The sequence below is a fragment of the Zonotrichia albicollis genome, chromosome Z (assembly GCF_047830755.1).
Source record: "Zonotrichia albicollis isolate bZonAlb1 chromosome Z, bZonAlb1.hap1, whole genome shotgun sequence".
In the NCBI taxonomy this organism is placed as follows: domain Eukaryota; kingdom Metazoa; phylum Chordata; class Aves; order Passeriformes; family Passerellidae; genus Zonotrichia; species Zonotrichia albicollis.
In genome coordinates, this window is record NC_133860.1 from 21,969,865 (window position 1) to 21,996,879 (window position 27,015).

Here is a 27,015-nt window from a genome sequence, read left to right on the forward strand (position 1 = left end):
ACGATCCAAATGAAAACTTTAATACATGTACACTTAAATAAAAATGGTATCCCTTATTTTTTTGATCATTCTCTGTTCTAGTAGTCAAACTGAAGCACATTCACACCTTAATACAGGTGGTGTAATCTGTAAAAATATAAAAAGGAATTATATTTCAAGAAATCTATCAACCTCAAAAACAGGAGGTCAAAGATCTTAGAAGGTTAAAATACATCCAGTATGGTTAAAACAGCATTTTTATATAATGAAGTCATTGGGTGTGCTTTGAGTTACTCAGCGGCTCTGTGTGCCAGTCAATCCACCAATAACAACCTGAAGAACATAATGTACACTTTTTTAAAGAAGATTATAAATAAGTATGAGACACTTTTCCATTAAAGAAGTTACTAGCAAATATCTTTTTAATGCCATCAGTTTTTCTAATTTAAATTCTATTATTACAGAATCATTAAAATTCCAAGCAGGCAATTCAGTCTACATGAAATGGGACATGGGACAGGCCTTTTGTGACACAATTAAGCCTGTTCAAGGGCAACATCACAGAAGGTGAACACTAATTTTCCTAATATAGTAAAGGAGAATGAATGACTGTGGGAAGGAAAGAAAGCAAGAGCAAACTAAAAAGAATAACTTTATTTTTTCTGTGAAGTTTGTCGTATTTAACTTTCAATTTCTAAATAGGTTATTACAGGGACAGCAATTTGCATAAGAAGATTAAAGATTACATGAAATGACAATGACTGCTCTGCAGCTATAATGCAAAAACAGTCTTTGCAGATGCCAAATGAACTTTAAGGAAATGATTAAAGACATCTTGATAATAGCACATGATGCATAAATTACCCCCAACACTAGGTGTCAGAGTGCATATCCTACTTCTGAAAACGACCTGAAATGTCTCCACTTTCCCATATGAAAGAGTTCCATGCAAATTAAAAAGGAAAGTTCACAACCATCTTTTGCTTAACTCTGAAGTACATCTTTCAGAATACTGCAAATAGTTTTTATCATATGGGAGAAGTAAAACCACCATAAAATTATAGCTCAAACCAAAACAATGAAAACATTTTTGAGAACAGTTGCTCTTAAAAAATTCAAATCATGTAGCTAACACCCTTTTCAACACTGCCTTGTTTGGCTCAAACTGCTGGTCAGGAAGCACTAAGTATACTATACATTGGTTTTACTTTACACCAAGTATTAGCAGCTCTAGAAACTGACATCCTATTTCATAAATTCATGAAAGCCTACATGCAATTGCAACATGTATATTTAAAAAAATCTATACATTCACTTTCCTGTCATCCAATACTTTTCTTAGTACTAACAGTCACCCTTTCCATTACTTTACATAACATACCAGAACAGAAGTAAAAAGGCTTACTAACCCAAAGGACTCTTGAATATTAAGACTGCTGCACACCAGGACAAGATCAGTCATATGAAAAAACAGATGCAGCCTGTGGATTTTACAAATAGATGCCGATTACTTCCATAATTTTTGGGAAACCTGAGTAGTTGTGCACTGCACCTCAGATCAACTATCAACTAACACAATTCTAGAGGAAATATTATTATTTCCACTAATTTTTAGTTAATACTGAGCTTAGTTGATACTAACTCAAGTCAACAAACCCAGGGAGGAGTGGACCCACTTCATTTTCCCCCTGAATAGAGGAAAAACAAAAGGCCTGTTGGAAGTTTGGGATTTTCCTTTCATTATCTTTCTCGTAGAGAATTATTTCCCATTTTGTTGCTGAGAGACATAATGACCAGGTACTTAAAAGAAAAAAGAAGTTGTCCCAAAAAGGTGCGGGTTAGTTACTCTCTTATGTGAGGATTTCTCTCGGAAGGGCACAGACACCCTAAGAACTGAGCTGGAAATAAGGAGGGCTGGGGCAGCTGCGAGCTCCATCTTGCTCTCTCGGCTCTGGAGAATGGTCGGAGCTGCCTCCTGGGGGGGAATTCGCTGCTGCCACCAGTGCGGTAATGGTGAAATGACCAGGAATGTCTTTTGGGAATATGTTTCTTCTATAAGATAGGGACTAGAAAAATTATTCGGCTATAGTTACCCTAAACTTAACTCTATGAAGAGAAAATACAAAATGAAACAAAAAAGGAAGGAGTAAGAAACCCCCCATCATCAAAGTAAGCAACAGAGAATGAAAAATGAATGCTGTTTTACAGATAAGGTGTTCCAGTTTATCAGACAATAACTAAGATTATGTGATAATATTCTATACTACTGTTTTACATTTGCTGAAACAGGGCTGCTCTCACATTATGTACAGTCACATTTAAAACAAACACGGTATTAAAGAGAGAGAGAAATTTGCAAACAGTCTTAAAAAAATTCATTTTGAGTTTGACTATCCCTTATTTGTAGCTTAAACCATTTATATCAAAAATAATTACACATTAAAATTAATGTTCTCTGCTTTCACATGTGATCTAGAATGAATGTAAGCAGTAACTTATGTTCAATGAAGCATCAGTTTGGTAATCAGCAAGATACTAACCTAAAATGTGTATTTCCAATGTCCCACTCTTAAAATTTTAAAATTATATAGAATAGTTAAGGGCAGATAAAGTGCAATTTTGAGAAAAAGAACATACTTGACTTGACTAGCAGGAAAAAACTAGGATCTTGTAATAGGTAACTAATGGTGAAATATAAATCGTCGTACTTCCTAAAATTTTGATGAACATGGGTTTGAAACCAGTCTTGAAAAAATAAATATATCAAGAACAAAAGGCTTATCCATAGCTGAGATGCAAAGATACAAGTGGAGTTGCCTTATGAATGAAGTATCAGCTAGATAAATACTAACTGTAAAACTGCTGGAAGAACTCAAGGAGACTCTCAAAACACTGATACAGTTTAATATTAAGTCCTTTTTATTTCCATCCTGAAAGACTTTCTGCAATAGCTTCCTGATTAAAAAGTAAATTTTTGTTTCAAATTTTCATTGATACTGGAATATCAGTACCTTTTCTTGTATCTAACTTATTTTTGCAATATGAAATAGGGACAAAATGCAGTTGTCATAAGTCTTCCAAAATTTCATGAGACCTTCTCCATTGTATAAAATAGATTTTTTCCTTTATAAAAGGAACTAAAATGAACTACTACTTTGAATTACTTAGTAGGGAAATCCAAATGGGAAACCAAAAATAAAAGTATGAGGATACTTGATAAGAAGTTGAATGCTGTTCTTTCAAAATAGCAAAAATTCATGGTAAGAATCAGGATGGAGAGCTGTTTCAAGTGAAAGTATTGCACAGAGGTGAGAAGTTTAATAGAGATCAAGAACAGAGTCACAAAATAAATAAAAATTAAAAATTTGCTGAGAAGTTCCATAGAAGCTTATTTAAATAGTAACAGAAACCCCCAAAGTTATTGTCTGTCAAATAAAGGTTCTGGAATGTATGCATTACCTTAACAACAGGATTAAGCAGAACAACACCCGACTTCTTTGTAATAACTTGCTTCGTTGTGTAATGATGTTCTATAAGCTGAGGAATAGTTGGAAAGCCAGTTCCCTCAAAACGATATTGATTCTGTATGGAGGAAAAGGAAAAACTTATTTTTCTATAAGCAATAGTTTGAACAAGAAACTGCAAAAGTGCTTGACCAAACTTTCTTCATTAGTAACAACACAGAAAAAAAATGTACATTTTTATAGAGTTATTTTAGATGTCTTTTCTGATTTATTGAGTAGCATTTATACTCACTTAACAAGAATGGCAGTTATGAAAATGATAAATTAATAAAAGAAAAATGACTGCATCAGTCATTTAAGGCAATATGATAAAATAACTATTTAAACTCGTAATTTAAATAGATAGGCCAGTTAAAATCAAAATTATTACAGAGTGAAATAAAAATATTATAAACCAGAAAAAAACAACACCAACTTCTTATTTATTTCTAAAAATTACAGCAAGCAAACTAAAAAATCTATATGATAAAATACAACAAGCAATAAAACAAACAGGAGATACACAATAGCTATCCTAATCTCATCTTCCTGTACTTAGTGTCTCCTAAAATTAGTAAATCCCTGGCACAGAGTATAGAATGCATGATTGGTCTGTAAAAAGAGTATTTATCAGGAATGTCTAAACGAGCTAGAGACAAAGGCAGGTGATACACAGGCTTCAAAGGGAAGTTGGGCAGGATCCTGCAGCTGATTATGAAACACGATAAAGTCTCTTGCTTTCCTAAGTCTCAGCATCTACAGACAGAGAGCTTTTCCCAGAAGGCAGTATCTGCCACAAGCCTGACAATGCAACAATGAACAAGTACTGCTATTTTCAAAACTCAGAGCACAGGTGGTGATTCAAGTTCATTTGCACAAATGGGCAATGAACACCTCTACCACTGGCATGCTTTCTTTCTAGCTTGAAGGGCTGAATTCCTTACAGAGTGACTTTAAGTTCATTGTTTCCTTGAGGGTTAAAGCATTAACTTCCTGAAATGTGTCATTGCTGTTGGTAAAGACAGCAGGGTCTTGTCAGCTGTTTTTAACATTCACCGATCTCTGTCATAAAAATGTTTCCACAGTCTGAATGTTTTGTTGTTTGTTAAATAGTGACTCAGCTTTGATTGACCACTAAGACTAGTTCCCATTCCTTTAAAATAAGCTCCTTCATACTTCTGATGATGATCCAAAAAATCTGCTGTCCTAAGAGACTCCTCAGCACAACTACCACTATTGCCTATAATTTCCTCATTCCAGATCCAGCCACTGCCCATCTGCTGCCATTTATGTAAAACCTTTAGAGCAGAGCCACTGTCCTTTCATTCTGTGTATTTATACCCAATTGTGACCCTTACTAAGATCACTAACAAACAAAAATTTTTAAATGGCACAGTCTCAAATAAGCAGAAATGAAAACAATGATAGCCTTGAATGACAGCAATGAATTTTTATGCTTAAAGCTGAATGATGAATTAATTTATCACACACATAATTGTATCAAGATTAGCTTTTAAAATAATGGTAAAACCAGAGAGAGAATACTTAAACAACTGAAGGATTGCTGTTAAAACAGATGTCCTGCTCTAATCTTCAGTACTTGAATCAGAAAAAAATATGGGAACCTGTCAGTGATCCAAGAGTGTGGTTTGACCAGTCAGAAACCCAAATCTACATTGTTCATACCAATGTAAACAAACCAGCAAATCCTTTGTAGTAAACCCTCCTTAAACCTGCCTACAAAAATGTACATGAATAAATCCCTCATTACGTGACCCTAACACTCCCAACACCTATTTTCTAGAGCTTAATAAAGCTAACCAGCCTTCTAAAGCTAATAAACTTTTTCCTCATTCTCAGAAAATTCACTGAATAGGAATGCATACAGTGGACACAGCATCTTGAAGAAAAAAAGAAAGTGTTAACTTCCATGATTGCCAAGAAAATCTACTACAAATTAATCCCAAGAGCAACTGAACAAAATGCTTGTAGATTAGTAAATGTACAAGCAGGTAAATATCTCGACCTGACAATGCTGGGACTGTCCAGGCCATGCAACAGTTTCAGTCTTACATTTCAAATTTAACTGCTAGATTCTATGGAGAGAAAGATAGCTTCTTTTGTTTTGTTTTGCTTTGGTGGAAACCCTCCTACACAGACACACAAAAGAAGAAGTCAGCTTACAGGTAGGCCCCAAAGCAATAGTTGAAACTTGGACTTGAAAGTCCAATCTATATTTTCAAGATGTACTTGCACATACAGTGATTTGTACGAAATTATTTCAGTTAGACCACATACATAATGTCCTTTTATTTCTGCTGGGTCAGATCAGGGTGCACCAAGCACCTTGTAAGATTCTAGGTAGAGGTAATTTTATTGCTTTAATTTTCTCATTTAGCAGTCTGACATATCAAAATACTTTAACGTCATACAATCAAAATAAAATAAACACTGATTGTGTGTTCACTTCTACAAGGAAAATTGTAGGTGAGAACTAATGAACACTCTCCAGCATGACAAGTGTCCATAATCATTAATCCTAGAGAAGCATTGCAAACTCTGTGAATCTCAGAAAAATATTGCTGCTTCTCAAAAGAAAATAAACCAGGTACACAATACTGAGTTACCCCAGGCATGCTGCATCATCTGGGGATTCAGACAATGAAATTCCCTCAGTGTAGTATCATTATGCAATTAAATTTGAGAATTTTTCTGTACATGGGAAACTTTATTACAAGAGACTGAAGAGACAGCACTACTGAATCAAAACTGAGAATGATTTGCTGCAATTTCATACTTCAAGAAAAATTTCTAGCAATGTTATGGGAACTGTCACATTTTGAATAAGTTTAAAATTCGGCAAGGTAAAAAGAAACTTACATACATTAAAAAAACCAAGCAATGCATTAAGAATAAAAACCCCACACTCTATAAAGGTAGATAATTAATATATTGTTCATTAAGTCATCGATTTTTCCTCAGAGCAACAAGGGGGTCAATTCTGGTCCTTAGAAGCATACACACTGTGCAACATCCAAAAGTGTTTGTGTTATACTGAACAAAACAATTACCACAGGACTAAAAAGAAAATAGGCACCCAAAGTGCAACAGGGACTTCAATTCCCATGTTTACAAAAAACCACACAGATTATTTTCTTCTGCATGGCTATTTCAATTTTTCAGGAAGATGCAGTGGGATCATTACAGTCTGAACTAGAAGTAGCTAAATTTGCACCAACTATGAAAATGGGTAACCAACCAATCAATAACCAAATGTAAATGCATAAATAAACAGTAACAATTTCCAGATTTCAAAACATTTACAGAAATATCTTGGCTTTTCAGTATAAGACAAAAGATACTGAATAACTTGATACTTTCTACTTTTCCTTTATTTCCCAGAATGACCTTTACTCCTGATTACAGCACAGATGGAAATATTTCTAACAGCTTTCATATTTGCACATAAAGGCTAAATCCATTTGCTACAGCAAACTATGTAGATCCTAACTTGAATATTCAGTACTATATCAGAGACGTACATCAGCATATTGTATGATAAAGTGTCTCCGTTGTCCATCTGAAAACACAGAAAGGACATATTCACCAGGTTTCCCGTGGCTCTCTCGCACCAAGAAGTCTCCTTGCTGCTTTAACAGCTCCTGGGCTTCTATTCTTGGAATTGCACCATGATACCAGTCTTGCTCAGCCAATGGTTTCTCAGTGGTTGAGATTACATCAAAGAACTTGGGAAAAATATTGAAGAAAAATGTTACTATAACAGTACACTTTAAGAATTTCCTTGCACATGAAAAGTACCACAAACAACAATAATTTCTGTTTTATGTATCTAAATTATGTATTTCTATTAACCAACAAGATCAAGGCTCTTACAGCTCTTACACTTGCACAAAAGCATGTTGGTTGCTTTCTTTTCTTTTTACCTGAAAAATCAATATATCAAAAGCAGAAGTTTAAGGAATCATCTATAAAGCATGCAATATTTTTCATCTAGCTTGCAGTTTTTCGTAAGCCATACTGACCAACTCTTTCTCACACATTCTGACATGTTATTAACAACTGAAAATTAATAATTTCTCTATCCAGACAGAAACTTCTCAGACAAAACCATAACACATTGAGACTCATACAAAGCACTTGAATTGGAAAAACTGTTTTCAGAGTTCATCAATTGCATCCCAAATCAATTAACAATTATGAGCCTTTTTTTCTAACACGTACCCTGTAGAGCAGAGTACACACTTGGGTGTAGTGTCCTTAGGAACTCTACTGTAAGACACAAAGATTGTAAGGAATTGTTTTCACTACATGGAATTGGCTGCAAATGGAAGCTACTAGCTATAAGTGGAAGCTAATGAGTTTTAATCTATTATTTCACACGTTAATTTTAACATGCCTACATTGTTTAACAAAACTCTGACTAAAACTTTGTATTTTGTCACTGACCACTTCAGACTTATTTATTCCTACCTTTGGGTAGGAAGGCAAGCCCTCATTTAAGCTGTATGTAATTCAAAAGCTCATAGAAATTCTCACAGCCAGAGTGGTAAAGCTCTGAACAATGTAACACAGCACACACTGCGAGTAGAACAGGTATGTGGATGTTTCCCAGACTCCTGAAGTGCACCTAGGCAACGGCACAGAGATCTCTGTCTCAGTGAAGCACAATCAAACAGATGCAAGCAAAGCAATACCATTCTGAATTAACCTCTGCTATTGCTCTGCCCTGATAACACCCCAGGCTAGGGCCATCTGTACATTTAAGGTTCTTCTTCTCAGAAGATACTTAGACTACAATGCCTCACCTAGTCCAAAAAACACTAGGAATGGTCTCAGACTCAGAGAGTGGAAATGAGCAGACACAAGAATGGGAATCTACACAGGAATTCTTGTTTCCAAATATCTGCAATTCTTTAGTACTTGCACATATTTTTAGCTGTTAAAAATATATTTGTCAGCTTCCAGTTGCCTAAGTTATACTTCAAAGAACCAGTTTAGTTCTTTGTCAGGATCCTTGGCCAGGATCTTGACGGAAAACTGGAGAACATATTTAAGAACCTGACAGACCCTTGTAGTCTCAGGTATCAACAGAGAGAGAGAATCATCATGGATGAAATTCAGGAGAATTTCAGACCTGAGATTTGAAACAAGTGCTATAAACCAACAGGCTGATCACAAGAGAGAGTGTGCTCTGTTACAGAGTCAGAGATAGGAAGCACTATGTAAGAAATAACTACAGCTTGAACAAAAATTGCACAGAGTTTTTAGAGGCAAAAGCTGTACTCCAAGGTTATGTGTTTATCAGCACAATGAGCTGTTTAAAAGCAGAGATATTGATTGGCCAAGAAGATATGACTATCTTTCAATTTCATCAACAGTTAAAAAACATCCCAGGTGAAAACTGTTCACCACTGTTAAATGACATTATGACATTTTCTTTCACAAATTTCTAAAAGAAAGAGAAAAGCTTTCAAAATGTTAGACAATGTTATTTACTTGAACATTTATTTCAAGTAAGTATTTTTTTATTTATTTATTCAAATATTCTGAGCTTGACTTGAAAGAAAACCTCGATCTCTGTTATGTTCAGAGTAGCAAACTCTTTAACAGGAGCAGATTCCTACTTGAGAGGGAATGCTCCTAAGGATAAAAGGACAGTACAGGGTGACTGATCTACTTCATGGCCTTCATGAAAGAAAGTTTAAAAAAAAAACCAACCAGACATGCAATTCATTTATATCTTAAAAATGAAGCCACCACATTGTAAAATATGCTTATGTACAACTGGGTTCAGGCTGAGGCACCATTCAGACAATCAGGATCAAATCTCAAAACAAAGCATCTTAAGAGCCTTTATGACAGAGAAAGAGTTTATGACCATTTTAGACACAGATAACAATGGTATTGTCTATAACTCTATCATAAATTTTCCCTCCCTTTAAAATTTGATTGAAGTATTGTTTATTACTTCAGAAAGAAAGAGTGGAAGTTCCATGGACTTTTCTTTGTTGATGGTCCTTCAATTTACCTTACCTTACCTTTAAAAGGTGGCTTTTCTAATGAAGTAAGCAGCAATTATTTTTGTCTTCAATGTTATTAAAATCACATTATTTTTATGAACAAGTCTTCTGATTCCAACATATTTCCTCTGTGATACAATATTGACCCTAACTGGCTATAGAATAAAACACGGCTGAAAGACTAGAAAAAAGAGTACCAATGCAGGATATATATCTACTTCAATATTGATTTCAATTCAGTTTACTACTATTAGTACTTATATTTCTACTGCATTTTATAGTTAGAATTAGACGATAGATTAGTCTTCAAGGAAAACAGAGGAGGAAAAAAAACCCTACCTGCACAAAATGAAATTTTCTTTAAACTCACTCACTGCTTTTCTTTAGACTCTACTTAAATATCAGCCAGCAAGTTAATATGACAAGTTTATATTCTAGGCCATAATGTTTTACAATCTCATTTGGGGATGGATCTCTTGCTCATTTGTATGTACACTTACAGAAGCACTCAATGATTCAATAGCCTAAAGGAAGAAATATTGCTTCTAGGATTTGTTAATTTTGCTGGAAGGTAACAATAATTAACCAAATTGTGCAAAGAGAAAGGAACTCACACTGCAAATTTCAACTCTCCCTCTCCCCAACTTTTTGTTTATTGCCTATCTCTAAGATTTCCATTGCCCTTTAAGATCTCCATTTATTGCCATATTGCACTGTCATGGTTTGACTAGGAAGGAGTGAGAATTCTGGGAAGCTGTAGTCAAACTAATGAAGGTTTTGGGTTTGAGACTGGCGTCCGGTGTGGCTAGTGGAGTTTAGACACACTTCTGAGAATACACAGGAGTTAAAAGCAGGGCACTGCTCTTAGAACTTCCTCTTTGAGACATCGTCGGGCGAAGAGGTCAGATCTCTTCCCCCGCCCAGCCCGCTGCTGCTGGGCGGGGGAGGGGCCGGCCATGCGGTAGGCCCGGGGCCTGGACAAAGATGAGGTTGAAGGGGCTTCGGGGGGGCTTCGAAGATAGAAGGGTGGAAGATCCCAGAGAGTCAACCCTCGGGCAGCCAGCCCCCCCCCAGGAGAGCAGCCAGCCGGGAGGAGAAGGAGGGAGAGTGCCCGGCCGGAGCGGCAGCGTGTAGGCAGCGTGCGTGAGAGTCGCTCCGGACTGACAGAGACTGAAAACTTTTAACCCTTTCTTACATGATTGAGACCTTGCAAAAATGCTAATCCTCCTCGAAGCTGAATAAGAAGAGAGATAAGAGATGAGATGTAGAGATGATTGAATGGAGAGAGATGATTTGGAGTGGCCTTTTGGCTGGACTTTTCTCGTGGCTATGGACTCAGTTGTTCCTGTGACACAGACTGCATTTAGGAGGAGGCAGTGCCTCAAAACCAGGAAAGTTCTTCGTGAGGACCCCCCGGCCCCAGGGGGTTAGAAAAATATGGGGGGGACAGATGTCCCAAAAGCAGAGACTGTGCCTTTTTGGAGTGAGACAAGGCATCCTTGAAAGACAACCCTAAAAGCAGCTCTGGTCCATGTCTCAGTGGTGAGAGCACTGGGCATAGAAAGACGATGTTACAAGCGGCAGAAGGACTTTTTTTTTCCGGGCGGTGCCGAAGTAACAGAGAAGCGCACAAAGTTTCAGTGTGTTTCCAAGAGAAGCCTATAGAACGAGAAAGACTCCTTTCCTCTTCATGAACTGATGTTTGAGTATACTAAAGTGTCGTACCGGGTGTTTTGAGAAGATGTATTGGATTAAGAAAGTCAGGTGGTGGAGAAGAGGAAAATGGTTTTTTTTGTAAAGTTTTCAATTCTTTTCTTCTTTTTCCTTATGGTCGTTCCCTATTTTTCCTGTAGTTTAAGTAATAAAGTGTCCTTTATGTTTAAGTTGGAACCTGTTTTGCTTATTCCTGGTCACATCTCACAGCAGACACCAGGGTAAAGCATTTTCATAGGGGGCACTGGCTCTGTGCCAGGCTCAAACCATGACATTTTTTGGTTCCCTGAGCGGGAATCGAATTACAGAAGAATGATGAGATAAGCTGTGAGACGAGACCAAAAAGAATAAAAAAAAGCATGTACTAAGTTAAAGTAGATAGATAGTGAATCTAAGGTATTGTTGTGTAGAAGTGTTTTGTAATTTTGTTGATAATTTTAGAAAGTGTATTCTCAGAGGTGAAGAGTGGAGTGTCATGGTTTGACCAGGAAGGAGTGAGAATTCTGGGAAGCTGTAGTCAAACCAATGAAGGTTTTGGGTTTGAGACTGGCGTCCGGTGTGGCCAGTGGAGTTTAGACACACCTCCGAGAATACACAGGAGTTAAAAGCAGGGCACTGCCCTTAGAACTTCCTCTTTGAGACATCGTCGGGCGAAGAGGTCAGATCTCTTCCCCCGCCCAGCCCGCTGCTGCTGGGCGGGGGAGGGGCCGGCCATGCGGTAGGCCCGGGGCCTGGACAAAGATGAGGTTGAAGGGGCTTCGGGGGGGCTTCGAAGATAGAAGGGTGGAAGATCCCAGAGAGTCAACCCTCGGGCAGCCAGCCCCCCCCCAGGAGAGCAGCCAGCCGGGAGGAGAAGGAGGGAGAGTGCCCGGCCGGAGCGGCAGCGTGTAGGCAGCGTGCGTGAGAGTCGCTCCGGACCGACAGAGACTGAAAACTTTTAACCCTTTCTTACATGATTGAGACCTTGCAAAAATGCTAATCCTCCTCGAAGCTGAATAAGAAGAGAGATAAGAGATGAGATGTAGAGATGATTGAATGGAGAGAGATGATTTGGAGTGGCCTTTTGGCTAGACTTTTCTCGTGGCTATAGACTCAGTTGTTCCTGTGACACAAACTGCATTTAAGAAGAGGCAGTGCCTCAAAACCAAGAAAGTTCTTCGTGAAGACCCCCCGGCCCCAAGGGGTTAGAAAAATATGGGGGGGACAGATGTCCCAAAAGCAGAGACTGTGCCTTTTTAGAGTGAGACAAGGCATCCTTGAAAGACAACCCTAAAAGCAGCTCTAGTCCATATCTCAGTAGTGAAAGCACTGAGCATAAAAAGACGATGTTACAAGCAGCAAAAAGACTTTTTTTTTTCCGAGCAGTGCCGAAGTAACAGAGAAACACACAAAGTTTCAGTGTGTTTCCAAGAGAAGCCTATAGAACGAGAAAGACTCCTTTCCTCTTCATGAACTGATGTTTGAGTATACTAAAGTGTCGTACCGAGTGTTTTGAAAAGATGTATTAGATTAAGAAAGTCAAGTAGTGGAGAAGAAGAAAATAGTTTTTTTTGTAAAGTTTTCAATTCTTTTCTTCTTTTTCCTTATAGTCGTTCCCTATTTTTCCTGTAGTTTAAGTAATAAAGTGTCCTTTATGTTTAAGTTAGAACCTATTTTGCTTATTCCTAGTCACATCTCACAGCAAACACCAGAGTAAAGCATTTTCATAGGGGGCACTGGCTCTGTGCCAAGCTCAAACCATGACATGCACTCACGGATTATTGGGTGGGGCTGGGGGGGGGTGTGTGTTCTTATATATCTAATCACACTTTTTCTTCTACAAGGAGATGGCCTCATGTATTTCACCATGCTTCTCATGGTTTTCATCATCATCAAATCCTCATGTATTTTATCATGTTGTCCTCTTTCCTTATATTGAGCTCCTTTCTCCCTGCGTAACAACCCATTAAAATATAGGCTCTTCTCCAACAGTAAAAAGAAGCAGTCCTCTGCTGCTTCCCTTATTTCAAGAAAAAAACTGAGCAAACAGCAGTGTGTTATTTCTACTCAAAAAAATGTATATTATTCCTGCACTTGCACCAAGAATTAAATAAAAATAATAATGGGGATGATATTTTATTGCACTAACAGCATGCTAAATATTCTATTTTTGTGTGTATTCTGAATGCAAATGTTCAGTAATCTCTTATTTCCCCTGTTTGAGCAAACAAAACATTTTCTCAAGATATTTTTTCTCTCACGGAGTAAAAGAGTAGCACTGACACAAATAAGAATGTAAAGCAATAAATTTAAGTTGTTAATTGGAGACAATACCCTATGGAATATTTAGTCTCTGTGTACCTGGCTCATGCCCACATGCTAATAGTACACCATCTGAAACAAGCAGTAATTCCACCTACTATCCTATAAACAGTAAAAAAAAATTCCTATAAATAAAAGCAGATGTTTCTGTCAAGCTCAAATGTTTCATATTAAAAAAATATGCAGAAGGGCAGAAGCTGGCATTCATGATGCAATTTGTTCAGACTCTTCATTCAGATTATTCACAGCATTTCATTACTGGTACATGAAAGATACCCCCACTGTTGTGTTTCCTCATTTCATTTAAGTTACATCTCTTGCTGTTATAGAAAATTGGCTTGTATTTTGTCCAAAAACTATCTGAATCCTTCACCTTGTTTCTTTCTCTTCAAACAACATTTTTTTCCTGTATTACCCTCTCATTCTGAGAGCACATACAGAATTTCAATGTCAACACACAAAAAACTCCTGTCTGCTTTTACAATGGCACAGTTTCCCTATGACTTTTTCCAGATAACACACAAAAAATTAGTCCTCTCAAATTTATACAAACGAAATTCAATTTATTTCACCAATTAAAAATACTGGACAGTGTTTATAATGTAGCACTACATTTAAATCATTATATTGTTCCATTTCTAAAGTTTTAATATATTTAAAAATTGAATACTTAGAAATACTTTAAAAACTTTAAATGCTCCAAATCAATAATTTGAAAACAGGTAGGTAGGATCATTTTAGACTAGACTATATGAGAAGATCAGTACCAGTCCTTTTGCAAATCTGCTTTGACATCCTTTTTGTACTGGTCCATTTAAAAATATATTTTTTTTTTAATGGATGTTAGTATTACTTTAAATACACATTCAGTAATAATTTTGAATACTTTGTTGATGGATAATAAGTTTTAAGTACCAGTTTATATATTTAGCAATTAAACATGCTTATGTAGTTGTCAGAAGGAAATAGCTGACCACATTTAATAGCTAAGTCATGAAGCAAATTTGAGCTGTACACCCTGGTCAGCTTTTGTAACATACACAAAGCCGCTAAATCAAAATACAAAGTAAAAGTGAAAATTGGCTGAAATTTATACATTGTAACTGAAGTAATTTAAGTGTCATTTAAGAAACAGGTAATCAAGATTGCACTTGTTACTAGATTTTACTTTCTGACTCACATGAACCAACACCAATCTTAGTTCTTCCAAATATATTCCAAGGTTTCACCAATCCTATCTATCACGCACTAGAGCCAGATTTACATCACCTTACATGGAATTAAATTGGAGTGTGGCACATAGACTATTTAAAATGACACTTTAAGCCAATTGACATTTTGACATCGACTTTCCCTGATTTAATCTAAGCATTTTATTTCAAGATTTTTTTTTAAGTTTTTTTTTTATCTCAGGATTTTTTTTATCTTCCAAATTTTCTCTGAAGCAGTTTCAGATAAGTTTTTTCTGTGGTTTGTGGAAGTTTTTTGGTTTGTTTTGAAGTCATAAGTTTTGTAATACATAGAAACAGAGATGAACACTTTGTCTCACCTACATAAAGAACAGAGGTCACAGAAATACACATTTTAATCAGTTTTTAATATTAAATGCTGCATTTTTACCACAACTAGAACTTTAATAAAATGAAGATCACAATAATGTGGAGATTTTGTTTAACATCAAGGATATTTTAATATTTTAGCAAGGTTTTTCCTATTACTTTTCAAATGCCATACAACTTTTATGTTTTTCAGAGGAAAAGCCTTTCTACCCTAATTTTATCTATTATTATATTTATATTTCCATTCCTTCATCACTATGTACAGTTGTCCTCTCCATACAACATGTGTATTTACACATATGTAATTTTTATCTCTTCCACCCCGTCTGAATACTATCTAGCTTAAATATGGTTTGCTGTGCCCTTTAATGGGTCCTTGGATGCAATCCTGCAGCATAAAATAGAAGACCCATTACTTCTGAAGTTTTCTCAAGAATGCTACTTTGAGCTTGTATTTTAGGTGACAAGATCACAATTAAAAGGCAATTTTAAACGAATTTTAAAACTTCACCCAAATTTCTTCCAGGTTTTTTTCCCCATTTGTTTGATTTTTGAGTTGCGGTTTTTGTTTTATTTTTAGTTGGGAGGGTTATGGTGATCACATATTCAAGAAAAAGGCAGAAGGCTTTCAAGTTTTCAAGTACAATCTCATACATCCACAAGTAGAGGCTCAAGGCTTCTAACTAAACTTGCAAGCTTCCACATGAAACAAACAGAAGTAAATACAAAAGTAAAACAAACAAGGACATCTGTCCAGCAATTACAGAATTTCAACAAAAGCAAACTATATCTCAGAGATACTCAACAACCATTTTTAGTAGGGTTTTAAGCAAGATTACTTCAAGTAACTTATACAGTACAGGAGTAGTAGCAATAAGTAACAATATGCTTGTACACTGGAGCTTTTTTTTAAAAAATACGGGTAATACAATTACTGCAACAATTGGTAAAACAATTGGTAAAACATCTAACCTAATAGAGATTATTATCATACAGTGCATTTCAAGAAAATCAGCTTCATCAGGAAGAATACTGTGAACGATATAGCACCACTCCGGAAGCTGCAAAGAACATACAAAATGTGATTCTCCTGAAGTGTGGCAAGTTGTTCTGACACACCACTATACCATGATATTATCCTGTATGCTGATCAGTCAGAACAATGTATATATAACATTGTTTTAATGTCATTTTTGTCCATTCAGATGAAAATGCATGATGTTTAAAGGAAAAAGAAATCTTATTTAAGCTGAAAAAACAATATCACAACACTACAGTATTGGTACTACTTACCGATGATGAACCCAACATGGATTTTGGAGACCTTATAATTCCAGCTATGGAATGACGTATAGTGTCAAACCTTGACACTTTATCCTTCTTGTCCTAGGAGAAAGGCCATAATCTTTAGTGAAAAAAGGCAAATCTGTAGGATCATTAATTTATTGGAGAATGTACAATATAGAATCCTGAATTTCACTTAAATAAAAGATATGGGCTGAACTGCTATTGATACAAGACAGAAAGTGTCAAAATCAGCAGGATTAAGCAGAGATCAATTTAACCACTTACAAATTCTATATTTCCTAAAATATTCTGTGCAAATATTTGGACTATAAAGAAAACTGAAATTCTTTTTTACTCCAAAAACAAGAGACATAAGTCTCAGTTCTCCTGAAATACCTGAAATTTTAAAGGGACAATGATTTGAAAATATGTAATAAAAATCCCCACACAGTAAAAAACTCTATGTATGTGCATTATCCTTACTTAATAGGTTTTTAGATTTTTTCCCTTTATTAACAGGTCCTTCTCTAACAACAGACTACCTGTAAATATTAGCATCCATCGGTGCAAGTAATAGGAGCCATTTCTCTTCTGATATTACTGTAAACCATAAGCGCCACTGTCACTTCTGACAAGCCACTGCCTGAATTTAAAATTCTGCAAGAAGAGGGTTCTGACTGGAACACTGAAACAGCCTTTAAGCATCTCTAGTTCAGCAGAAATCAATATAAATTCCAAAGTCTCAAAAGCTGACTTAGTCCAAAGACTCTATTTTTCTTCATCTCTACTATCAGCTCTCAAAGTAATAACAACCTGTAAAAAAAAAGTATTTTCAATATGGATAAACTTAGTTTATTACTTGTAAATCACCTTCAGAAATGACAAAGATACTTCAATGAGTACTCATAAGGTATATAAACTTGAAGCAGAAAAATCACACATTAACAACCTCATGCTTTAGGTTAACTCAAAACTGTAAAAAACTGACAATGAAGACAGACTACAACTGCCAGTGTTACAAAGAAAAATTGCTTCCAAGTTTCCAATGTACACCTTTGAGAGAAGAAACCATAGATCTCATAATGTAAGAAATGCAGCTTCAGTTTATTCCAAGATTTCCAAACAAGCAACAAATCTGCACACCAAATTTAGCAGTCTTTGAAAATTATTTCCAAATAGAGTTTATTTTACAAGATACAGGTTAAGTGCTCTCTTAGCAAAATAACACTATTTATTTTTTAGCAGAAGTCTGCAATTTGCCTTAATTTGTACGCTATTGAATAAAAGAGTGCAAAAACCAGCCAAATTGTGAGAACTCTGATAGGGAGTGCATCTGTCACAGAAATACTCATTAACAGGGTGCCCACTTACCCATCAATAACATTTTTATACATTTTATCGGACTCAATATTATCATACACTAAGTAATTTAATTTTAGTAAAACAACTCTGTGCTGAAACCTGATTTTTATTCTTATGATGCTGCTGAATTAAACTGCTTACACAAAAAAAGGAAAAACCAAAAATACTCAAAAAAAAATCAACCAACCAACCAAACAAAACCAAAAAAACTTCATTAACAACTAAGACACAAAGTCTACATTAGCTTGCATGCTGGTTGTGGAATAATCCACTCCACACATCTCTTCAGAAGTGAGCCAGGAGATTTAACACCAATTATTTGTATACTTCTTACATAACAGGAAAAAATAAGTTAGCAAAAGATGTACAAACTCTACTTCACTTCCCACAACCAAAATTCAAGAGCTCCCGTTCTAGTGGACACTAACAGCCTGCTTATCTAGCAACAACATCAAACTACAAGTAAGGTCCTACATTCACCAATTTCTCATTTACAAAAACACATTAACAACAGGGGGCTTTTTTCACTCAAAATATCAGGCTCAAGGCCTGGGACAACTTTGATAAGCACCACTGAACGACATACAAAGACAAACTTCTGCATTAAATAGAGTGACTATTGAAATGTGGATTTAAGGGATAAGCTTTGGCTTTGTTCAAAATGTAGCACATCCTGTTCCAACTATAGCACATTTATAAACAGTATTTAGCATTTCTACAGTTCTTTCCCCTGACATATTGAAACTAGTCTATATCTTACAGCAATGAAGACTCAGAATTTGCACAGCAGGCCTAACCAAACATATGACAAAACACAACTGCAGTCAGTACTGAGTTTATTTATTCCATTCAAGTATTTTAGGGCAACCTAGATACAGCTAAAGAGCTACAAAAGTGGTCTTCTGCTGACTTTTTTTGCCATTTTCCAGCTGCAGTGTGCCTTAGAAGGAACTGTCTGATCTTGCAGGAAACCTGTTTTTCACTCAGAATATTATAAAAATCTGTATAAAGGGATTTTTTAATGCACATTAAGTATATCTTTTTTTCTGAACTAGTGTAGAACTGCAACCCAGAAGATGCCATCTACTTATTTTAAAATGTATTTATGTACATGCGTGTGTAATATCTTACTAGTTAAATCAGAGTGTTATTTTAAGTCTGATTTACAAAACAAAAGCAAATGCACATCACAGCTATCTTTCAGTGATCTCTCCCCAGCCCCAAATTTTGAACCTCTTAGTCAAGACACTCTCAATTCAACAAAGGATTTAGTAGTTGAAAGAATTATTTCAGGGTATTAGGTAACTTAAAATTTCTGAAGGAACCTAGCAGAGAACAGAGGCACTCTTCACTCAGAAAGTTCATTACAATTGCACACAGTGCTCATTCCAACAGAAATCATGTCACCAAACAGAACAAACATGCCAAATATGTAGTCATGACAAAAGTTTCAAAGTTGTAAGACATGTGACTATCAGACTAAGCAATCTGATCTAGACACTGGAAAGGTATTAGGAATTCTGCTCCAGTGATGCTATAGAGAGCAATATGGAGTACTACACTTACTAGCATACACAACACAGCCCCTAAAGCATATTAGCTGATTCAGTTTCATTTCAGCTCAAATTAATTAGTTTCAGAGACATCAAGAAAATGGCAGCATGATTTCTCACTTATTTTATATAACACCAATTTCTGTAGAAAGCAAACTAACCTGTAGATCATAATATTTTATGTAATAACTGAATTACTACAGAAAAACTTGTACTCTACCATTAAGAAGCTAGGTATGTACGCAAATACAAGCTGTCATCAGAAAACGTTTTAACCTATTTCTTTTAAGTGAGTTTAAACACATCTGTGTCATGGGAGCACATAATAAAAAATTATGAAAAATACATGACTGATATTTTCCTTTTTATAACTAGCCATGTTTCTAATGACTCCCCAGAACAAATTGAAATTAACTATATCATAAACTAGACATAACTGAGGTGGGGGATATCATCAGGTTTAACAATGATAAGCTGTGGGATGAGATGCCATCCACACACACCACTGAGATGCCCACAGCCTGGGGTAGGCAGGCAGGTCAGCAGGAGAACACCTGAAAGAACACCAGGGAATTTCAGTCACCCCAGACACAGAGTCAGCCTTGCTGGGAGCCCACTGAAATGACTCTACATAGCTGCAGATAGCAGGGGAGTAAACAGGAAGAACTGGAGATGTGCTCACACTTTCAGGGCTATAACCTCACTGGTATCACTGAAGCATGGTAGGGCAGCACCTGTAGAGTGTCAGAATGGAAGGATGAAAAGCTGTTCAGTTTTCTTTCCTTCTTAAGAGGGGAAAAATTACTTCAGCTTTTTTCAAGAGATGTCACAACAGAAGACAACCATTCTGACATTCTTCCATTCTTTCTCTTCTCACAAGTGACAGAAAGAAGAAAATAAGCATAAGAACCAAAAAACAAGAGCAGGATTTAGGTCAGTTGAAAACCATGAGTGAAGCACCTGCTATTTTACTTGAGGATTTCCTCAACTGCATCTTTATATATGACCAGAATCTGGGCTTCTGTGTTTCCTGTACTGTCTTTGGGGGATCTTGTGCAGTGTGAGATGCTGTGTGTTTTAGTGGATTTTTCACTACAATTTATCTTCTTCCATGGTCATGACATTTAACTGATACATTCCTATGGACAAGTCGCTCATTTGCCAAGCACACAGTCTTGTCACTGAGTGCAATCACTGCAAATCTTAACAGTGTATGAGAAATAAAACAATATACCCAGCAGAGTGATGCAATCAAAAAGGTAGACCAGATGAGTCAGAGTCACAACAGTATTTTCAACGAACATAGGCAAGAAAAAGCAACAGGAAAAAAAGGTTTTGCTTAAAATGAACTGTGTGATGTAAAAGCCCAGAAGAGTTTTTTAGTGGTATAAATCCAGGACTAGGGCTGTATTTTAGAAGTTTCTATAAAAGAAAAATAGTCTATACTCTTTTTTAAAAAGCAATGAAGTAAGAGGCTAGAGAGAGATCTAAGATAAAAATAAAATAGAATCAATGCTTCTGAGAGACAGGAAAACAGTAACACTACAAATCAAAGGTGCAAGATTGTCAGCAAGAGACAAAGGACAATGAAGCATATATTGAATATTCCTAAAACACTAGTGAGCCATGTATGTACAGTGATACAAATAAGCCCATACTCTAACATTACTCCATTCAAAGAAAAAAATGTCTCATGAGTCAGACGTGAGCCGTCCACATGGATAGAGAAGTTGAATGTGGGCGTGCAAACCAAATCATAGAACCTTCACAGAAAACTCAGAGGAAATGTGATGATGACTCTACAAGTGAAAGCGAAAATGCTCTCAGAAGAAAAGGGATTTCAATCAGAAGAAATTAATCAGTGATTTGAGAATCATATCACTGTTTCTGTAATTTGGCTAGGGAACTGGTCCTCAGACATTTTGATGAAAATTCAGTAGAATACAAGGGCTCTAAGATAAATTTGACAGGGAAATTCCAGCAACTACTGCAAACGATGTTCAATGAACATACAGATGAAACAGGCATACAGACAGCATCTGCCAGAGTAATTAATACAGTTTTTGTAAAGTGAATGCTAGCTTCCTTTCTTGTTTGATAATACACATTCCCCGATGAAAAAAGTGCTGAACAACATTCATCTCAAGGCTTTAAATTTAGACAATGGGCAGAACAAGGAATCATTTGGGTTTTTTTGAAGTCTACGGAAGTATAGAGTGAGAATGAAGTTTTGTGATTTACAAGCAGAAACTCTTCAAAATAGAGAAAATAACTTTCTGAAAATGATCATCTGCATTAGTCACTTCAGTAGTGGAGATTAGAAGTTACTAAGGAGTGGCCCCAAAAGCATGTAATAAATTTTTACTGTGACATTAACTCTGGCCTGCCAACTGATGAGTGGATATACTAACCACAAAAAACTTTGTATGTCTGTTTCACAGCTGTTAGCACTTTCTGAAAGAGATATAAATGCTGACATATTAAAATTCTGGCATACAGCAGAACATGGCCAATACCCCTAAAGCCTATGACATGGTTTCAGAAATAAGACTAATTTTGTTACTCAAAACACTGTTCTCTGTTTTTTTAGGGGTTTTTTTTTGGTCCCATTCATGACAGAATTACGTATCTCAGAAAGACCACATGCAGAAAACCAGATAAAGAATCATGCCATCTTTACAAAAAAACACAGAGTATTTTAAATTATTAACATGACACTCACACACAAAACCAGTTGCTGGTTGGATACAAGCTGATTGCTTGAGTTGAGTAGATCATCTCTTTGGAGTTCCTTTCCAGGAATTATAATATGCATTTTCTTAGTTTACTACTGTAGATATCTAGAACTGTGCAGAGCCATGTAGATATAATACAGTTATTAAAAATTTAAATATTCAAAGCTAACTAAAAATATCTCATGTACACAGTGAAACCAATTAAAACAACATAGGTATTCAAAAATCACTTTATGATAAGGTAGCATTTTCTGTTTTAAACACCTTCCAAAGCAGCAGAAATTATGCATAATTGATGTATACATATTATAAAACACTGCACTGGATGAAAATTAATGTTACCTATCCTGCATTGCAGGGGGTAGCCTGAAAAACAAGACTTAGTAGTGTGAAATTTGATAATTATTATAATTTCTCAGACCAAAAGCATATCCTAGACTACGCCAGTGGACTAATAACCTGTAAGAAAAGGAGAATGACTATTCTTCAGAGCATGTCTTTGTTCTCCAAGCAGCTGTAGTATAAGATAAGTGTCACTGTTCTAGATGTGATGTTTCTACATGCAACAGTCATGGAAGGATTTTCCTTCCATATTTTTTAGCTGTTTTCTGAATTTATGTTACTTATTACAATGCCTTACTGTAGCAAACACTTGCACAAATTAATTACACATTTTTGAAGAACATGCTTCTGTGCTTGTTTTGAATCATTTGACTAATGTGGTTACTTGATGAGCCCTACTTCTTGCTTCTGCAAAGACAAAGAAAAGTCGTTATTCCTTTTTCACTTTCCCCACTACATCTTTATCATAATCCCTTTCATTGCAATTCTCAAGTTTGTAAAGCCCAATCTACTTATTCACTAATTCCACAGAAGCTCCTCCACATATCTGAGCATTATTATTTTGTCTTTCTGAATTTTTCTACATCAGTTTTTTAATTAAGGGAGCTGAAAATACAATCAGTTAAATAAAACCAAACTCTTCTGTGGTACATAGCAAAAGGACGATTTGCATTAAGGAAAACACCAGTTAAGATACTGAAAAAAACCAAAAACCTCACAATGAGGACAGTGATTAAACACTGAAACAGGTTTCCCAGAGGGACTTCCAACACTGGAGCTGCTAGAACCTCAACATGCATAAGGCATTTTGCAGTCTGGTATAACATTAAAGATGGCTCTGCTCTGAGAAAGAAGCAGGATCAGGTGGACCCCCTGAGATCTTTTCCAATTTAAATTATTCTGCGGTTCTATGGCATTTGGGAAGCAGGTGCACATCAATTAGCACAGCGACGTAATGTTTTCTGCTCTATTCTTCTTTTCCTGAAACTTTCTGGCATGCTTTTTGGTTTTGATCACTTCTAGTGACCTCACATCTTCAGCAACATTTAGACATTATTTTGAGTGATAAATCAGAAGTCATTAATGGTTTATATGAAATCAGGCAGTATTACTACAGGCTGGTATACAGGAATGTAGTAACACATTACAATGTCAATGTTAGAAGTTTTTAAAAGGGTGTTAGAAATAATACGTACAATTTGTAAAAAGTTCAGGGATTTATTTAACTTACTATCAAAAACATTTGTTTTCATTCAAAATAAAGTTTTTTTCTCTTATGATTACTTTTATGTATTTCATTTCTTATATATCAGATTTTGAAGTTACAACAGTGGCTACAAACAGCAGCAAGAAAAAGTATTAAGCGAGAGACTGGTGAAATATTTGGAGACAAAAACCTGAAAAATCTTTGGCAGATTTTACCTAGGAAAGGTTTGGCTATCAGCAAACACTCTGTGTAAATAGATTAATTTTTAAAAAAGAATTGCGGATATTACAATATGATTGACCCTTACTCTCTTTTTTGAATCCCTATCTATCATAACAAAATGTACAGTTAAGTTGTCTGCCCTGTTTTCTGTTTTAATTAAGACTTTCAGAAGGCTAATTTTTCAAGCTACATATGAAATGCCAGGGAAATGTCACCTTCATCTTTTAAATAATTAGCAAATCTTCCAAACACATGAACATGTATTAAATGTCTTAACAAAAGTCGAGCACCTCTTAATGGGGGTTAGCAATAATGTTTCCAGAAACACAGTCCATTTTAACTCTTATATACACCTAACAGCACTTTTATTTTTAAAAGCATGATACTTGGATTTCACCAAATTATCATCAAGAATGTCAACAGCTCTCTAGAGAAAAAGATGACTAAATATACTTCAACACCTAAGCTGAGGCACTGAGATCTTGTATAAAAACTGTTTTTGTGGAAGGAGAAGGTAGCCAGACAAGGGTTTTTGCAGTGCAGATAGGTCCCCAAAATTAAGTATTCCTTCTCTGTTTAATGACTGTATCTCTACACCACTAAATCCCAAGACACCACTATCCACTGATTACATAATGATGCCAAGTAAATTATACCTGATATCAATAAAGGCAATTTAACAAACCAATTAAAACTTTTGAAAGCCTATGGACAAATTTAGAATAAATAAATACTTTTTTAAAAATAAATTTAAACGCTATTACCTTATTTAACTTTGGAAACATATAACAGGGAAAATTAAGACCTCCATCCTTTAAAAACCTCAGGCTTGTATGTACATTTGCAGATATGAACTGTTTCACTGATTTCAAGAGCAGTGTTATTAATCAACAATGCCGTTATTAACTGAATGTACAAAAATTATTAATTCTCAAAAGATCATTTTACTTGTTTCAAGTAATAAAAAACTATTAAATTTAAATTTCAGTCTGTATATGACTGCTCTTGCTATATATGAAAGGGAACTATCTTTTCATGGCATGGACCTTCTCTTTCTTTGTTGTCGTAGCCACATCACAGTAACAGATCTCCAAATATACTCACAAGTTTTCTCTTGCTATAATTCTGTGCTCATTAAGTTGCAATGGGAGAACATAAAACAGACTGCACTGAGTACTCAGAGTTATACTGCAGTACTTAATGTTCACAAAAGAAAGCCAACATCTTACATCCACTGGCAGCTAATAATTCAAAAAACCAATGGCATGAAAAAAAACAATTGTATGATGAACTGGCTGCTGGTGAAGGTCAGCATCTGCTAGGACAACATGCTCAACATTTGGGCTGTGCTGCTGCTGCTGCTTCAAGAAAACCAAGTCAAAAAGCAGTGAATAAATGTGCATCCACAAACCATTTCAATGTTAAAATTCTTGGGAGAATTTTTCAATCAAAGAGACTACTTTTATTCTTTAGTACTGCATACATCCAGTTGAAATAGTTTCAGGGTTTTATGACCAGAATTCTCAGAAAAACAGAGAAATGTAGTAGTGCTTCATGCTGCCCCAGAGTTTTAATCAAGATCAACACTACAGTTGCGATTTGAAGTGCTCAAGTCTTCAAATTACAATATATTTTTGAACTTATATGCATCTATGCACAAAAAGATGGTCTTGCATCCTTCTTTCAAGTTAAAAAAGAAAAAACAAAACAAAGCTTGAGTTAGAATGAAAATTCTTGCTAAGGTAATAGAAGAAATTGATTTTTTCTACATAAACACCTGTTTTGCAGCATGACTCCTACTTGGAAAACTGCATCTCTAATGAACTAGATTGTGATAAAACAGCAACCAAGAAAACAGTACTCCTCCACTAGAGATGGGAATTAGCGTAGGAAATAAAATTTATGTCCTGATGTTTTCATATACTCATTTATTCACAAAACCAAGTATAAAGGCAGAGAGTTGTTTTGGCACTTGTTCAAAAATTACAGTATTCTGTAATGGCACTTCCTCAATAGAATGGTGAAGTTTTAGATGTGCAGTAGTTAGCTTCAATTTTAAAAAAGTTAACATCAAGCTTTTCAAACCTGTAAATATTATTCAAGGACCAAAAGAACTTTAATACAACTACTGGACTAATAAAGAGAAGTAGAGTCACCACTCTGTGGGCTGATAACAAAAAGCCACAAGTGAAGAACCTCTAGGCTACATTTCACAAGAGGCATGCAAAATTTTCCACTGCAAGTGCCTGAAGAACAAAGCTATGCATACAGTTCTCAACTCAGCAGACCAAGCAAATACAACCTCAATGTCCAGGACATTTTTACACAAGGATCCAGACTGGTAAACATAAAGTCTTGCAAATAAATCTCCAAAATACCTCAACTCCTAATGTTCTCTGCAACAGTCTGGGCCTGAAGTAAGGAAGTGATGAAGATCATCCACAGCTACCACAAGCATGTTGACAAATTCCTGAAGAGCAGTGTGCATGCCAAACAATGCCATCTGGAACTGGAAATTGTCTTTACTAGCCCCAGACTTAAAATAACACTAACAGGCTTGCCATATATACTTACACACCCTGCAGACTGAGAGCACAAGCCATTCTCCTTTCCTCATTACAACCTGTGTTAGTTATTTTAAAACTAAAACCCTACAACAGGAAGCCAAGCCACATTTCTGCAGAGAACAAAACAAAAACAGTTCTCATTCTTTTATTCCAGATCTGCAGAGGCAGAGCTTCTCTGTTCTCACTGAGTACAATGGCATCAGTACCTTGACAAAATGTGATCTCGTAAAGTAAATCTGTATAGCAGTTTGTAGGGGGGGGATTATAAATCAGCACAGAAGAGAATTACAGCTATGAGCTGCAAGCAGGCAATTTATTTCTGCCATGGAGGTTAGTTAGAAGACGCTCCAGTAAAGTACAGGGGATGGAGAACTAAGGCAACAGGTCAGTGAGAAGGACAGTTTGGGAAGTTTCTTCCTAGAGATTCTGAAAAAAAAAATTTCCTGACCTCAACTCAAGCAAAGGTTTCATCCAAAGCATGGTTTTCTAAGGAGGACTGCATGTGTTTAAGTTCAGCATTTTGTATCCAAAGACATGGGAAGACAACTGATTCAACTAACTGGATGCTGTACCAACTGCATAAAGGTAAAAGTAAAGCTATGGGAGCAAGTACTCTGTGCATCAGCAAATGAAGCAGATGATGC

At 35.9% G+C, this 27,015-nt stretch overlaps 1 protein-coding gene across 4 annotated transcripts in view; it reads right to left on the bottom strand.

Moving 5' to 3' along the window:
• Nucleotides 1–27,015, bottom strand: part of FER (FER tyrosine kinase) — a 160,616-nt gene that overhangs the window by 67,201 nt on the left and 66,400 nt on the right. For all 4 annotated transcript variants that reach the window (XM_005490424.4, XM_014269440.3, XM_014269439.3 and 1 more), the window contains 3 exons: nucleotides 16,390–16,482; nucleotides 7,025–7,228; nucleotides 3,439–3,561 (listed from right to left, as the gene is read on the bottom strand). In XM_005490424.4, coding sequence (XP_005490481.1) covers nucleotides 3,439–3,561; nucleotides 7,025–7,228; nucleotides 16,390–16,482 — 420 coding nt within the window. The remainder of the gene's footprint in view (nucleotides 1–3,438; nucleotides 3,562–7,024; nucleotides 7,229–16,389; nucleotides 16,483–27,015) is intronic.